This window comes from Saccopteryx bilineata, chromosome 6 (assembly GCF_036850765.1).
Source record: "Saccopteryx bilineata isolate mSacBil1 chromosome 6, mSacBil1_pri_phased_curated, whole genome shotgun sequence".
Classification (NCBI taxonomy): domain Eukaryota; kingdom Metazoa; phylum Chordata; class Mammalia; order Chiroptera; family Emballonuridae; genus Saccopteryx; species Saccopteryx bilineata.
Genome location: NC_089495.1, coordinates 13,605,517 through 13,622,332, shown reverse-complemented (window position 1 = coordinate 13,622,332; position 16,816 = coordinate 13,605,517). Strand labels below are relative to the sequence as shown.

The 16,816-nt window shown below is 46.6% G+C and overlaps 1 protein-coding gene across 1 annotated transcript in view; it reads right to left on the bottom strand.

Moving 5' to 3' along the window:
- SNX25 (sorting nexin 25) overlaps nt 1-16,816 on the bottom strand; it is a 98,781-nt gene that overhangs the window by 27,800 nt on the left and 54,165 nt on the right. Inside the window, exons 6-8 of the mRNA XM_066235142.1 lie at nt 13,952-14,022; nt 4,594-4,775; nt 815-946 (exon numbers count right to left, since the gene is read on the bottom strand). Of these exons, the coding sequence (XP_066091239.1) occupies nt 815-946; nt 4,594-4,775; nt 13,952-14,022 (385 nt within the window). The remainder of the gene's footprint in view (nt 1-814; nt 947-4,593; nt 4,776-13,951; nt 14,023-16,816) is intronic.

Below are 16,816 nucleotides of genomic sequence, written 5' to 3'. Positions count from 1 at the left end.
CAGAGCCATTCTAGCGCCTGAGGCAGAGGCCACAGAGCCATCCTCAGCACCGGACCAATTTTGCTCCAATGGAGCCTTGGCTGTGGGAGGGGAAAAGAGAGACAGAGAGGAAGGAGAGGGGGAGAGGTGGAGAAGCAGATGGGCGCTTCTCCTGTGTGCCCTGGCTGGGAATCGAACCCGGGACTCCTGTACGCCAGGCTGACGCTCTACCACTGAGCTAACCGGCCAGGGCTTGTTAAGTATATTTATAGACATATACATACATATATATTTTTCACACTTTAATTCTTAAAAATATACTAAGAAATTAGCAAGTACAAAATACAATGTTTATTGTTGAGCTTTTAATTGTAAGAGACATCTTACAAAAAGTAATCAAAACATTTTTCTGTGTCCCTTAACTCAATCATAATCTAAGTAGATGAACAAGCAGTAGTATAAAATATGCACATTATGATATTAAAATTAGCAAGGTTATAAGATTGAGCTGTAGGTGACAAGACTTAATACTACAGTTGCAATGTGCGCATGCATATGCCCTTTTATAATGTGTTGAAAAGGAACTACTCAAACTAAATTCACTATTTTTGTACATTTATAAATCCTTTTTTTCCCTCTTTCACTAGACATTCAAAAGCATCTTTAGTAATAAAAGAGAATCTAATTTTATTTATCATTATGGGCTAGGACATAGTGCCAGTGTTATATTTCAATGTATTCTTATCCTACAGCTTTGTCTGCGAGAAACAGACACCCTGCCTAACGCACAAGCTCCCATCACTAGTGACGCACGTTCCTTCGTCTGCACACCGACCTTGTTAGCACTCTTTAAACACTCCACAGACTCCCAGAAACGAATCAGCGCTCTCTTGTCCACCCTTTCCATGTACGTTCGGAAGTACTCTCGGTAAGAAGTATTGGCCAAGATATCTCCAAACTGAAGGATCTATTAAGAGAATTAATAAAAAAGATTTTAAAATTCAAATTGTAAATATTAGACTGCTTTAACTTCCAATGGATTAATTTCTACATTTGGGGGGGCGGGAGGTGAAAATTGTTGTGAGACTTGTAACAGTTGTTGTGAATTACAACAGACAACAACAAAAACTGATCAAGGAAACCTGAACCAGGATTTTGGTTAAGAAAGACAAGACAGTGATGGCTGCCAGGACCCAGAGCAGGTGAGAGGTCACTTTCAAGTTGAGTAACATGGGTGAAAAGATTAGATCAGTGGGTCTCACTCAAGTGGGGTCAAGAAATTACAAAGGGCACAAGGACACTTTTGGGGGTAATAAATATATTTACTATCTTAACCGTGGTGATGATTTCATGAGGATACCTATATGTCCAAGTCTTTGTATACACTTTATTTATATGCAGTGTACTATATGTCATTATACCTTAATAAAGCTGTTTGAGTAAATAAGTATTCCATCAAGCCTTGACAATAAAGTTGCAGAAAAATGATGTACATTGTTCACATTAAGGACCCCCTGCCAGGAGAACTTTTATTGGAGTACTTCTTCTATTTATAGATTGCTGGATTTGATTTGCTAAAATTTTGTTAAGGATTTTCTTTTTAGGGTCATGAAGGATATTGGTCAGCAGTTATGTTTTTTAACTCATGTTTTTCTCTGGTTTGGTACCAGTTACCCTGGTGTGACAAGAAGAGTTTCCTTCTTCACTTATTGAATGAGGGTGGTTAGGACTGCTATTTAATCTCTGCCTTAAAATGTTTAACAGAATTCACTGGTGAAGTGATCTGAGTTTGAAGTTTTCTTTATGGGAGGTTTTAAATTATTAATTCATTTTTAAAAAATATATCTAGGAGTAATCAAATATTCCATTTCTTTTTGAGTCGGTTTTGATCATTTGTGTTTTCAAAAGGATTTGTCTAGTTCATTTCAATTGTAAAAATTATTGGCTTTAGGTTGCTCATATTTCTTTGTTATTCTTTTAATGTATGTAGGATCTACACTGATGTTCTTCTCTCATTCCTAATATTAATCATTTGTCTTCTCTCTCTTTTTCTTTGTCTAACTAGCATGTATAAATATTATTGATCTTTTCAAAGAATAGCCTTTTGCTTTCTTTTAAAAGATTTTTTTGATTTTACAGAGAGAGGAGCAGGGGGTTAGAGAAACAAGAAATACCAACTCATAGTTGCTTCACTTTAGTTGTTCACTGGTTGGTTGTTATATGTGCCTTGACCAGGCAAGCCTGGGATTTCGAACTGGTGATCTCAGCATTCCAGGTCAAAGCTTTATCTACCCTGCCACCTCAGATCAGGCTGATTTCATTGGTTTTTCTATTTGTTCTCTAGTTCACTGATTTCTGTCGTTGCAGTATTTCCTTCCTTTGAGTTATTTTAGTTGTATTTTGTAGGCTTTAAGATGAAGATCACTGACTTCTGACCTGTCTTTGTTTCTACCATTCAATTCCTTGTTCTCCAGCCTATTTTGTCTGTGGGAACATGAGCTACTTTAGATTGTTTTATGCTTAGTCTTTACATGACGATCCTTCCCCTCCTTTACCTTCAACATCTCTGTAGCCTTATATTTAGTTTCTTATAGGCAACATATAACTAAGCCTTGCCTTTTATTTATTCACTCAATTTCTTTTGATCGAAGAATTCATCTAATTTTGAAAGCTACGTTCTGAAATAAAGTTAGTGGTGATTCCTCTGGATCAGATATGATTATGCTAGAGCAAAACTGCTCTATTTATGAAGATGTCAGAATGACCCCAAACTCACGCAAGTCTTAAGTTAACTTTAGAAAAGCAAACCATCATAAATATAAAAGTCTGTAATATTATCTGAGCCGTCCGGCCTGAAGGCTGAAGGAAATGGATTCACACTGAAGATAAACTGTTGTGACAGAAATGGGTTTCTCCTTTCCTAAGTATCTGGAAGAATGAGTTAAAATGGAGCTAGAACCAGATTAAACCCAATATAGTAGCAGCTTTCAAATAACCTGTGCTGAAATCACATTCAGTTCTCCTAAAATGACCTTCCTTAATCTTTTGCAGGATTTTTCTCTATTATAACATCTAAAATCATACCATCTTCGGACTAGGTAGCTAACCGTCAGGCACTTCTCCTAGGTGTATATCTCTCATCCGTGTTGTATCACTTATCTATCATTACATGGGACCCTGATAGCAGGGACTCTGTCTTATTCATTTAGTATCTTAGTACCTTGCACTGTAACTGAGAAATTGAAGACCCTCAATAAATGTCCATTAAATGAATGAATGAGTGTATGAATGAATGAATGGACAGGATACAAGAAGACCTCATCTACAAAAATTGTGGCTAGAAATTTACTTAAGAGCCCAGAGACTGAGGAGAAGGAGGAAGAGGGACAACATTCAACTTGCCAAATCCAATCTTTCTCCAACGATTACCAAAAGGTGAGGTTTTCATTTTGGGCCACAAAGCCAAATCGCAGAAAGGTACATTTGGTAACAGCAAAATAAAGACAGCTCCAGTGGGCGTGGACCCCTCTATACAACAAGAGCCACTCAGGGCTGCACTTGTGCCACTTGTGCAAGATGCTGCAGCAAAGTTAGTCCCACGAGGAGCACACCCTCGCTGAAGAGGCTCTAACGGCAGCTGGGACAGAATGAGGAACAAGCTCATTACTGGAATGCGGAGGAAGGGGAAGCTCACGGAGAAGCAAGAGCTGAACAGGAAAAGGTCAAGAGACTAAAAATCAGAATAAGCGAGACTGGAGGCTACAGCCAGCTCCGTGACACCGATGCTGCTGCTTGTGGTGAAGCGTCACTTTACAAGAGGAGTCTGCAGTTTGCCTTGAAATCCTATTCTCAAGCACTACAGCCAGCTCCTCACAGGGGACCATGGCTGTCCCTTTCCACACTGACATGCTCTCAGTCTTGGGAGACGTGCATGGTCCTTGAAAACAAGGACAGGTACAAGGCTGGGCCAGAACACGTTCTTATAATGATCCATGACTTAAGGACTTGGCATCAGACAGTCGAAGTTTTGCTGCACAAAAACAGCCACTGATATATTATGGTTTGGTGAGGAAACACTCAGATTTGTGAATCAAGCAGATCTGGGTTTTTATCTAGAGCTGCCTCTTCCTATCTACATGACCTTAGGTAATTTAGTTAGAAGAAATCAACTGTTTCTTCACCTGTAAAATGGGGACATCAAAGTACGTGTTGCACAGCCATGAGGTGAGAGTTAAGTAAAACACCTTTTACCATTTAAGACACCTTCCACTTCATAGGTGGTTATTTCTATCCAAGTGGCAGTGGGTGACATGAGCGGGTCCTTGCAAATATAAATATGCTCCTCTAAGACTGTGGGAGGGCAGAGGGGGGTACACATCAGCATGTGCACACACTACACCCACCTCGGGCCTGTCTGTCCGACCCACCACATTCCCGGAAGGCAAGGACACCAAGTGACTCAGCTCCTCACTCGTCAAAGCAAACACGAGAGTATATATTCTGAACATACGTCTTAAGTTAAATACCAAAGAGCTAAAGGACTATGTATCTCTGATCCCATCGGTGTTCATAACAAGCAGGAAATACTCAGAACAAGAAACTCAAACGTTCTACCTTCTGGCTTTGCGGCCCCTCTCCCTCGTCCAAGGCCCCGTCCTCCTGCTGGTCGTAGGCCGGGCCCCCCAGGGCTCGGATTCTCTTCTCACACTGCCTCTTCGCCACCGTCAGCTGGTTAATGTACCTTTTCATGTTCCTGGCCCTCAGGAGGTCAGCTTTCATCGCAGCCGTTTCTTTACCTGGAATGGGATGGACAGTATCCGGTCAGAGGACAAGGCACAAAAGAGGGACGCAACAGCTGAACCAGATGAATGTCTGGTATTGTAGTTTTGAAAAACAGTGGGTACTAACGAATAGAATGGAATAGAATAGAACTAAATTCATGCTAAACATATACATACTCTCAAAATATGTGGAAATATCACTCATTTCTAAATATATCACTGACAAATCTCACTCAAATGTAAAACATTTTTAAAAACCTCCTCTGTGCACATATGTCACAAATCAATATGCATGTTTGTATGTATATATGCAGTTGACTCTTGAACAGGTCCACTCAAATGCAAATTTTCTCAATATATTTATCCCCCATAATACCTGGGGCTCAGTTCCCAGCCTCCTTCAGGTCCCCAGGTCAGGTCTCAGGGAAGACTTCTCCGGCCACCTTATTTCTAACTGCAACCCCACCCTGAAACACAGCTTTTCTCCCTCTCTGCTTTACTTTTCTATACTGCATATTACCATATTTGTAGTGTACCTGCTTGTCCTACATATGTCCTCATAAAGGTCATTTTGTTTGTTTATACACTTCCGTATCCCCAACCAGCACCTACAACTTGCCTGGAAACATATTAGGAACTCATGACACATTTGTTGAATGGAGAGATGAACTGTGTCAAATGGCAAAGAAAGGTCACGGACAACATAGGTAACATTCCCTGAGGGCTTACCACGCATGGGCTTTGTGCTCTTTCTAGAACTCTGGTTGTGAATGAGAGAGGTGGGGTGAGTATCCTCACCTCCCCCTCTTCACCTTATTCTAGTGTGGTTCCCATCCCTCCCTTCCTCCCAACCCGCTCCTGCCCAGATCACTACCCACGTTCCCGTCAGCCCCGTGGGCAGTTTTCAGTAGAGACTGGACTCAGAGTTACATTACGGTCCTGGCTCTCCACTTACGAGCCATGTGATCTTAGCAAGAATTTTTAAAAATTTAATTGGAAAACAACTGCAGTGGTTTAGTTCCTTAAGTTAACATCATAAAAGTTAAAGTAAAAGCAAAAGCTCACGCAAAATTAATTTTTAAAAATGAATTAACATTGAGCATCACCTTATGGAGAATAAACGGACTGCTTTGCATACACAATCTGAAGTAGTTGGGGGTTGGAGGAAGGCATTTTTCCCCCCAACTAGGACAGAAATGAGGTCGTTTTAATACTGGTAAGAAAGAACCAGTTAAGAGAGAAAGGAAGGTGACAGATGGGGAACGGAGCCCAGAAGACAGATGAGAGCCTGGCCGTGGGAACGGAGCTCCGCCACCGTTGGGACCGGGGCGGACGTAGCTGCAGGCCGGTCTGGGGACCACCACTGTCGGGACCGGGGCGGACGTAGCTGCAGGCCGGTCTGGGGACCGCCACTGTCGGGGCCGGGGCGGACGTAGCTGCAGGCCGGTCTGGGGACCGCCACTGTCGGGACCGGGGCGGACGTAGCTGCAGGCCGGTCTGGGGACCGCCACTGTCGGGACCGGGGCGGACGTAGCTGCGGCCGGTCTGGGGACCGCCACTGTCGGGACCGGGGCGGACGTAGCTGCAGGCCGGTCTGGGGACCGCCACTGTCGGGACCGGGGCGGACGTAGCTGCAGGCCGGTCTGGGGACCGCCACTGTCGGGACCGGGGCGGACGTAGCTGCAGGCCGGTCTGGGGACCGCCACTGTCGGGACCGGGGCGGACGTAGCTGCAGGCCGGTCTGGGGACCGCCACTGTCGGGACCGGGGCGGACGTAGCTGCGGCCGGTCTGGGGACCGCCACTGTCGGGACCGGGGCGGACGTAGCTGCAGGCCGGTCTGGGGACCGCCACTGTCGGGACCGGGGCGGACGTAGCTGCAGGCCGGTCTGGGGACCGCCACTGTCGGGACCGGGGCGGACGTAGCTGCAGGCCGGTCTGGGGACCGCCACTGTCGGGACCGGGGCGGACGTAGCTGCAGGCCGGTCTGGGGACCGCCACTGTCGGGACCGGGGCGGACGTAGCTGCAGGTCGGTCTGGGGACCAACAGGCCGGTGCTGAAGCACTGCCCTCCCATGGATTCCGCTGCCTTGACCAGTGAGTGAGGTCATCGGCCCAGAGCGAGTGGGTGGAGAGGGAGGGCTGGGAGGCTGCAGAGGGGGACAGTGTGGAGTCCCCGGTGGAGAGCAGAGCAAGCTCAGTCGGGGGCATGGTAGGACCGTCAGCAGTGCTCAGGGCCAGGTGGCCACCAGCCAGGTCAGGGGACACCTGGAGGTAAGCCTAACACACTCGCTAAGACTGGAGCTACACGGATACAAAAAGAGGGTCTGGGCTTTGTTCCTGGGGCCCCGACAGTGGCGAGTGAGTCCTGCCCTGCACAGCTCGGCTAGAGGCCCCCCACCCTCTCGGGAGATCATTCCCTCTCTCATGTCCCACTCAGTTAATTTGTACAAATGCTTAAAACAGGGCCTAGGCAGGCCGGACACATTAACGGGAAAACCCACACAACATTTTATCTTTCAGAAGCAGCTTTGTCCAGTATCTACGACAGGTCACAGGCAGACTCGGGTCACAGACGGCCTGGCTCAGGAGGGTCTGTCTGGTAGTATGCTCTTCCACCTGTGTGCCCATCACGGCTTCTTGGCTTGTCCAGTGCTTGGCGGATGGCGGGCGAGGCCCTGACCAAAAATTTAGTAACTCAGCATCCGTCTCAAGAGTAAAAAATGGTCCTTCAGGGCCTCCTCAGTGGGGAGATAAGGATCAATGCAGTCTGCTCTCAAATTAGTCTACGCAAACTAGGATGCTTTGTGTGTATACCTAAAGAAATACATGCTTCGAACAGATTTTCAGAAAAATCTCATTTTTAAACATATCTCCTTAAAAATCTAAATTTTGTGCATAGCATTTAAAATACCCTAAATTGGGGTAGAAAAAATGCTTTTTACAAAATAAACCAAGACCACAATTTTAATTTTGGGTGAAAACAGGCCAATAAAGAGACATAATGGGGAAAAAATAGACACACTTAACAACCAATTCTTCCTCTAAGAACCTTTAAAGCTTTTCTAAAAGTACAAAAACTAGAAGCAGATTCCAAAGAAAAGGAAGAAAAAAGGAGAATCAATCTTTCTTTAGAGCCCAGCTGCAGGGCTGACGGTACTCTGGTGTCCTACTTAAATGTCGCCTGCTCACGTGAAGGGCTTCTGTTTGTTAAGAGGCAATACAATGCCATTGTCTGATCAAAAAGCTTGTTGCTTAGACAATTCTGTGTATTTCTGCCTCCGTAAATTAATGTCACTTTCAGGGCTAAATGACTAACATGGGACTCATGCAGCCCATGTGTCCGACATGCAAAAACCCTTGTTAACCCAGCAATGCAGATGAATACGTATCTTTATGACCTGAAAACCCATTTATCCAAGAAATACTCAAGTCAAGAAAAGTACAGACGACGGGGGTGCGACAACCAGTGTGGCCCAGCTCAAGCCAGAGTCATAGGGCTGTTCCTCTGTGGGGCCTTAGGGAAGACGATGCATTGTTAAAAAGCCGCTAATCACACCACCTCTAATCTAGCTCAGTAAAGAAGACCAAGGCAACAATGAACACACAAGTGGTACCATTTTCTAAGGCAATTCATTATAAACGTTTACTGCTTTGCCTCCTAGATCACTTAGATTCTACTGAGGGCAATGCAAAAGGAAATGGATTCATTTGGGTTCGTTTACTAAAGAGGACATTTGGATTACAAATTAGGTGAACTCTTCTGCCCATGACTTAGTTCTTCCGTAAGCAAGGGAAGTGGCTCACAGTAAAACAAAAACACCAGGGCACAGCGATTGAGTACAATTCCTAATGAGGCAAAGGAAGGTGAGGTAACTTACAGTGCAAACCAGAAATAGCACAGTACAAATGGATTAAAATGCTATCCCCTCTATTTTTCAGAAATTCAAAAATGTCAATTGTGGAATATTTCTTTCCTCATAACACCTATCAGACTCCAGAGCACGTCCTAACAACAGCACCGCAGCGGGGCCAGCGCGGCAGGATTTCTCAGCCTCGGCATGCCTCACGTTGTGGGCTGGGTAATCTTTGTCGCGGAGCTATCCTGTGTATTGTAGGGGTGAGTAGCAGCATCCCTGGCCTCTACCATTAGATGCTAGTAGCATCTCTTCTCCCAGATGTGACAACCAAAAAATGTCTGCAGGCATTGTCAAATGTCCCCTGTCCCCTGGAGGGAGGGGCAAAATTGAGCCCCCCACCCCAACCCCATTGAGAAGTGCTAAATACAGAGACGCAACCTCTGTGGTGGTGAAGGAGGCAGGCGGCATACCTGTCCCGACCCCGACTCCCCGCAATGCATGGGCCCTCTCACGACCCCCCCCCCCCAGGCAGCCGAGGCAGGGAATTCGGAGAGTTCCTCATCAGAGGGACCTCCACTCCTCAATCTGTATGCAACTGACACACTCCCAGGCCTTGGAATCTTCCTTAAACAAGCAAAAAGAAATTTTCATAAACCCCTTGAGTGTACTAACTCAAGGAGCTGCTCAGGAAAGAGGTGTGTATTTACTCAGGCACTGGTCAAGTTTCCAGGTGAGAAATGGTGCTTGACTTCTTGACAGCAATTCTCAGTAATTACTCATCATCACTAACGTCTTCAGAATTATCTGAAAATCCCCTCAAGCGCTGCCCGGAAGGAAACAGACTTACCTTACTTTTCAACTGGAGGCCAGCAGGGTCTTTGTTTTATTTTTAAAGAACAAAGGGGATTTTCTTAGCACACCAAACACTTAAGTTTCCTGAGGTGTCAGTCCACTTCAGCAGAAAGCACATTTGAGGAGCAAGGGGAAAGGACAGCAGGAGGGGGTGGCACCGTCCGCCTTATAATGAGAAAACCAGGAGACCCTGACCCTCCCAGCCTGGCCAGCTGTCCCTGCAGACCACCTGCTTCCTTCCTTTATACACGCCCAGCACTTCCTTTGGTTAGAGACCCCCCAACATGTTTACAGTGCACTCAGAAAGTAATACTGTCATATCCATTAACCCACACATTCAATTCCCAGCAGAGCCCTGCTCCCAAATTAGAAGAAACTGAACAGCTATGAGATAGGTGCTTAAAACACAGATCTGGCCATAGAATCTGTAAGTTTTGAGCACAACCCTCGTACACCCGCCTGTGTGCATGAGTAGTGCCGTGGGAAGAGTCCAGGACTAACACTCGGGAGACTGGGCTCAAGATCCAGATTGGTGTGCTGGGCACACAGGTGCACACCTGTTCTGGTCCCACAGGGCATGCTGTTTAAGTGTGCTGGACCAGAACTTATTTGCATAAGTGCAGGTGTTAGAATACATTATGACTGAAGCTTTTTGGGGGGACAGAGTGGCAGAGTGTCCTATAAAATTACGAGACTAGAGACAGTGTAACAGAAGTGCTCTGAGCCTCAAGGCAGAGAAGGAGGGGCAAAGTAGGTGGAGGGGACAACTGGTGCCAGACACAGCAGTACTCACAGTGCATGGCAATGGCCCCTATAACAAGGGCAGGGCACTAGCCTGGGTGGTTTTTTTGTAAGTTTAGGTCATTCATACATTAGGAACTATTTGTAATGTCATGTCTGGATGTTAGAATTTCAACATATGAATTTTGGGAAGACACAAACGTTCAGCCCGTAGCAGTTATTTTAATAGATCATTTCTCAACTACTCAGCTGTTTGAACTGTAAAGAAGGAACTAGAGGGCGGGTCCTGAAACGGCAAACCGAACACGGCGGTGGACCCATAGGAGTGTGGTGTGGGGGCAAGCAGCAGCAGCCCACTGGAGCCTTGACAGGGCCAACCTCAGGCCCCTCCAGGTGACAGGATGACGGAGTCCAGGCTGGCCCAGCAGTCTGCACCTCACAAGCCCTCCAGGAGAGTCCAATGTACGCGATGTTTCCAGAACCACTGCTCTACAGAACCACGTCCAACCTTCAGGATAGCGTGTCAAGCCCCATCTCACCAACACATGCCAAGTGGCAGTACAGTATTTTCCCTGACGTAACCCAAACACAGGAGGCTATTCCACCTGCCTTCTTCATGTATGGACACAAGGTACCTGCTACCCACATCCACCTGACAAGCCCAGACAGAATGGGAGCCACTCACTCTTTCTGAGTCACTTCTTACTCTCCAGAGAAAGCCTTCCGGGACCTCAGCTCCATCGGCAGACTGCTCCCCACGCCCACCGCTACTGGGCCCTGAACACGCACCTCTCACTACCTTTGCCAGATTGCACCCTAACTCTGTGTGCTATCTGTCCCCTCAATAGACTGTGATCGCCTAAAGGTCAGGAACAGTTTTCCCCACTGCACAGCTAGAGCTACACATAATGGCACTTGAAGATACGCCTGTAGGATGACCAAAGACCTACTTCTGGTGATCAAGACATCTTCCAGGGTGCGTTCTCCACTGACACGGGGGTCGTAAGAGAACCTAAGTGCCCTCTCACCCACCCAGGATCAGCGGAGGCAGGGTGTGATCAGAAGAGACTTTTGAGATAAAACACAAAGGACGAGTAGGAGCGACCTAGGCCGAGTGACCACGCACGAGGAGCCTTCATTCTAACAAGGGGAGGGTAATAAGGGTTTCAGGCATGGAGGTGACAGATAAGAACTTTGTATATTTCATCACTATGGCTTTGGTATGAAAAGCATATTAAATAGGGGCAGCAGCGGAGACAAGGAGACCAATTAAGAATGAGAGGAAAGGAAGGAGCGAGGACGACTGTTGTGTCTCTGACTTATAGGGATGGGCAGCAATGCCGTTCAGAGAGGAGAAACCACGGGTGACGCGGAATCACGTGGGGCTTTTTTCTGGACGCTTTTATCTGGCAGTACAGAGTGAACTGGTTCATTCATTCCTCAGGCTTCTGAGGGGTCCCCACCACGCCACTTCTGCCAACTTGCTGCACGGCATTTCTTTTCTTTAGGTCCTCAAAGTATTTTCACGGTTGCATGTCACTCCTTAACCATCAATGATTACGACTGAAAAAGACTTGTCAGAAACACCCTTAATGCTGCAACAAAACTGTACTTGTAGCACATACTACATTCAGAAGTCAATTTCCCATCTCTAGGTTAAAACCTAGTCCTAGGATCTTCCATCTGTTCAATCTCTTTTTAAATTTCTTCAGTTTCCCTCTCGCACAGAGCGTGTGGCAATCAGGAGAAACAACACCGGGAAGGGCACTGCTTACAACAGCACACACGTCCTGGCAGCACCTCGACATGGCCACGCTGCGACAGGAAGCACCAGCCCGGTTCCCAGGAGTCAGGAGCTGGTGCCGACAGGTGGGGTTGGTGGCAAGAGGTTAACATTCAGACTGAGGCTTTTCTGCCTGATGATAATCTTACTCTCTAAAAATGCACCCCTCCTCGCTCAGGGACCCCCACTCCCGGACACTGCGCCCCTCCTCACTCAGGGACCTCCACTCCCGGACACCGTGCTCCTCCTCACTCAGGGACCCCCACTCCCGGACACTGCACCCCTCCTCACTCAGGGACCCCTGCTTCCGGACACCGCGCCCTTTCCCGCTCAGGGACCCCCACTCCCGGACACTGCGCCCCTCCTCGCTCAGGGACACCCGCTCCCAGACACCGTGCCCCTCCTCACTCAGGGACCCCCACTCCCGGACACTGCGCCCCTCCTCGCTCAGGGACACCCGCTCCCAGACACCGTGCCCCTCCTCACTCAGGGACCCCCACTCCCGGACACCGCGCCCCTCCTCACTCAGGGACCCCCACTCCCAGACACCGTGCCCCTCCTCACTCAGGGACCCCCACTCCCGGACACTGCGCCCCTCCTCGCTCAGGGACACCCGCTCCCAGACACCGTGCCCCTCCTCACTCAGGGACCCCCACTCCCGGACACCGTGCCCCTCCTCACTCAGGGACCCCCACTCCCAAACACCGTGCCCCTCCTCACTCAGGGACCCCCACTCCCGGACACTGCGCCCCTCCTCACTCAGGGACCCCTGCTTCCGGACACCGCGCCTTTTCCCGCTCAGGGACCCCCACTCCCGGACACTGCACCCCTCCTCGCTCAGGGACACCCGCTCCCAGACACCACAGCCCTCCTCACTCAAGGACCCCCACTCCCGGACACCGCGCCCTTTCCCGCTCAGGGACCCCCACTCCCGGACACTGTGCCCCTCCTCGCTCAGGGACACCCGCTCCCAGACACCGCAGCCCTCCTTTCTCAGGGACTCGGGGAATGCAGCCGTGTCACTGCCAGCAGACGTTTCTGAACGAACACATCCGCGGTCTTCCCTGATTAGGAACTAGTGCCTGTCCGAGGTCTCCAACTTCATTCCCTTCCGCACAGCTCCTCCCTCCTGTCACTGACTCAGAAAGACAAGGAAAAGGCCCCAAACCACGCTTCTGTTGGCCTCTGTGTGTTAATTAGAAGCCGGGCACCTGTTTCAAGTCCCTGGCCCACTCCTTGGCCTGCAGACCCCTGTGGGAGGTCTAGCCAGCAGGTACCCATGTCTGCTGTGACAAGGAAAGGTTTGCTCCTCGCTGGGGACAGCAGCAGCCCTGCCCTTCAGCCTCAGGCATGACTGAGGAGTATGCCAGCACCTGGCACACCACAGGGGCTGGGGGCCACCTCACACCTTACTTATTCTTCCCTGGGGTCTGGGGAACAAGCTCTTCATTCAAGGGGAACAAACGGGGGAAAAAATAAAACAAAACATCTACTTCTTTAAAAATCTGCAAGAGTGGAAGGAGGACAGAGGTATTTAACAAAGTTTAACTAAGGAAAAGGTTAAGTAAATTATGAAACACTGACTCACTGGAGTCATTTAAATGACGATCAAGATTATGTTTCAAGATAGAAATAAACATTAAGGTTAAATTTGATGATGTGACAATATGAAGTCATGTTGAGTTTAAAAACAGAACAAAAGCACTATCTACCCAATAATTCTAATCTTTTATGAATTATGACTGCAGATGAATCAAGTTTATAAAGGAACACAGAAATACAAAGGTTTCTATTAGGATATTTTCTTTCTCTAATGCTGTTCTACTATTACTATAATAAACTAAAACATTTAAACAGAAGCCAGAAGAATGCTCACACTCGCCACAGCTCTGACAGGAGAGAGGACAGGGGAGAGACCTTCAGACCACGTATCTGAAGGAGACAAATTGGTTCTTACCCTTGTGCCTCTTCAGCTGGGGAAAGCTGCTAATTGTCGTTGCCTGGATTATTTCCACTACAATTTGATACCTGATTTAAAAAAAAAAAAGGAAGATAGAGAGAAAGAGTGAATAGAAAGAAAATAGCATTCTCAAAGGTATTTTTAGATTGTGTCTGTACCAATCAAATAAAAAATCTCCTTACTTGTCCCTCAAATCTTCCCCAGTCCTCTAATTCACATTAATATTTCTCTTCTCTGAAGCCCTGCATTGCTGCTGCTCTGAAAGAGCATCTATTTAGCTATGACTTTATATTGCTGCCTTAAAGAGTCACAGTTCCACAAACAGTGCTGCGAACACAGAGAATAGCATGTCTAGTCCTTTTTGCTTCTTTACAAGACTCCTTCAAAAATAGTAACACATCTGAGCTTTAGACAAAATTGTGGCCTGACCGGGCGGTGGCGCAGTGGATAGAGTGTCGGACTGGGATGCAGAAGACCCAGGTTTGAGACCCCGAGGTTGCCAGCTTGAATGAAGGCTCATCTGGTTTGAGCAAAGCTCACCACTTTGAGCCCAAGGTTGCTGGCTCGAGCAAGGGGTTCCTCGGTCTGCTGAAGGCCCACGGTCAAGGCACATATGAGAGAGCAATCAATGAACAACTAAGGTGTTGCAATGAGCAACGAAAAACTAATGATTGATGCTTCTCATCTCTCCATTCCTGTCTGTCCCTGTCTATCCCTCGCTCTGACTCTCTCTGTCTCTGTAAAAAAAAAAAAAAAAAAAAAAAAAAAAAAAAATTGTGACCTTGTCTGAAACAAAGATATGCTACCATTTTCCTCTCCAACTTGACCCTGAGCCTCTTTGAAGACAAGGATTGTGTCTTGTGTTCTCCTATAGGACCTAGTCTGGCAATAAACATCAGGTAGGCACTCAGTATTAGTGACAGTTGTGGACTGAACGTTTGGGTTTCCCCCCAAATTCATATGGTGAGTCCTAATCCCCACTGTAATGAGGTCTGCAGGTGGGACGTCTGGGAGGCAATTAGGTCACAATGTTGTTGTCCTCATAAATGAGATGAGAACCTTTATAAAAAGGAGCCCAGAGAGTTCTCTTTCCATCAAGTAAGATTATCGCGAGAAGACAGAAAGTGTGCCTTCACCAGACACCCAATCTGCTGGCCCCTTGACCTCAGACCTCCCAGCCTCCAGAACTGTGAAAAATACATGTTTGTTGCTTAAGCTACTCGTTCTATGGTATTTTGCTTACAACAGTAAAACAATGAGCTAAATTAATAAGCATTAATATCTGTAACATTAACAGGTACCTGTGTTGTAGAACTGGGCACCTGAAACCTGTATGATTGTGTTAATCAGTGCCACCCCAATAAATTCAATTAAGAAAAAAAAAACATTAACCGGTACAAATAATATTCTGAACAATCTGTTCTTTTCATATTCCTAGTAATTCATGTTCTTGAACAAATGGTACTGAAAAATAATACATAGCATCTGAGTAAAGAGTCAAATGTTTAAAACAAGTCCATAAATTATAATGTAATACCAGCTAACACTTACAGATTCCTCTCATTAGGTACCAGGATCATGTTTAGTACTTTAATTTATATTATCTCATTTAACCCTCATAGCAAGATGCTATGATTAACCCAACATTACAGAGGAGGAAGTTGGAGTTCAGGTAAGCTATGAAACCTACACAGGGACTCACTACTTTTAAGTTCTGAAGCCAAACTGACAAGCTGGGGCTGCTTAACTCTAAAGCTCATGTTCTTAACCATTTCCCTGCTACCCTAAAATTCACGATAAGTTAATGGTTATCTTGTCTAAGGGCTTTCAAAGCATATAAGCACAGTCAATGCCAGATAATCTTCCCACTCTTAGTGCCTCTGTCTCCCTCTTAGACACCATTTCCCTGCCAAACCAGACCACACGCAATCCACCCCAAACACTCCAGTCTTTCCTGACTCCCAGCCTCTGCTGTTTGCTCTCCCTCTTGCACGCAACCACTCCTCTGGCCTGTTGAAATTCTGTTTGTCCTTAAACACTCAGTTCATGACCATTCCTCTCTGAAGCTTCTTAAATACTTCTTATATCCCTCTCTTCGACAGGATGAAATATTTGTTCCTACTCCTTTAGCTCTTCACACTCTACTTCTGGCCTGAATATCTTGCTTTGTATTTAACTATGTATGTATTCCCACATGAGTCTCCTCTGTTGGACTGTCAACAAACACCTTGATGGCTGGGGAAAGAATCCAAGGATCCACAACCAATTCCTCTTTATACACACCAGACCCTCCACACAGTGCTTTGCACAGAGAGGCAAAGCATGTTTGAACATGGTTAATGAATGTGTAGAATTCACTTTCACTTGATACCAACAGGCAAGGTAGGAAATGAGTGACTTCCTAATTCTCAACAAAGCCATATGAACAGATGCATCCCCATGCAGGCTAGCCTTGATGGTTCTCAGTCCTCTGGGGCGGTTTACAGGGATACCTGTCACTCACTCGGCTTTCTTCCTAGAGGAAGACATGGTGGCAACTTTAGTGTAAGAATTAGGAAGACAGAGATTTGAAACATTCTCTGGATCAGCAGTGCAGAGATTGCTAGTATATGTTTTCCCAAAATGATAATGTAAACTCTAGTATTAAGAGGAAGCAGCATAAAAATTCAGCTCTTTCCAACTTTAGCAAGATCCTACCTGCAGTATCCCTTTGTTCCAGGGACAAGGAAAAAGAAGTCACACAAAGACAGCTGCCACCTGCCCATTGGAGTTGCAACCTCACCTCTCTTTAGATATACACACTCAGCTAAACTAATCAAGATTCAGAGCAGGTTTATGAACTCTTCCCATTAATCTTGAACT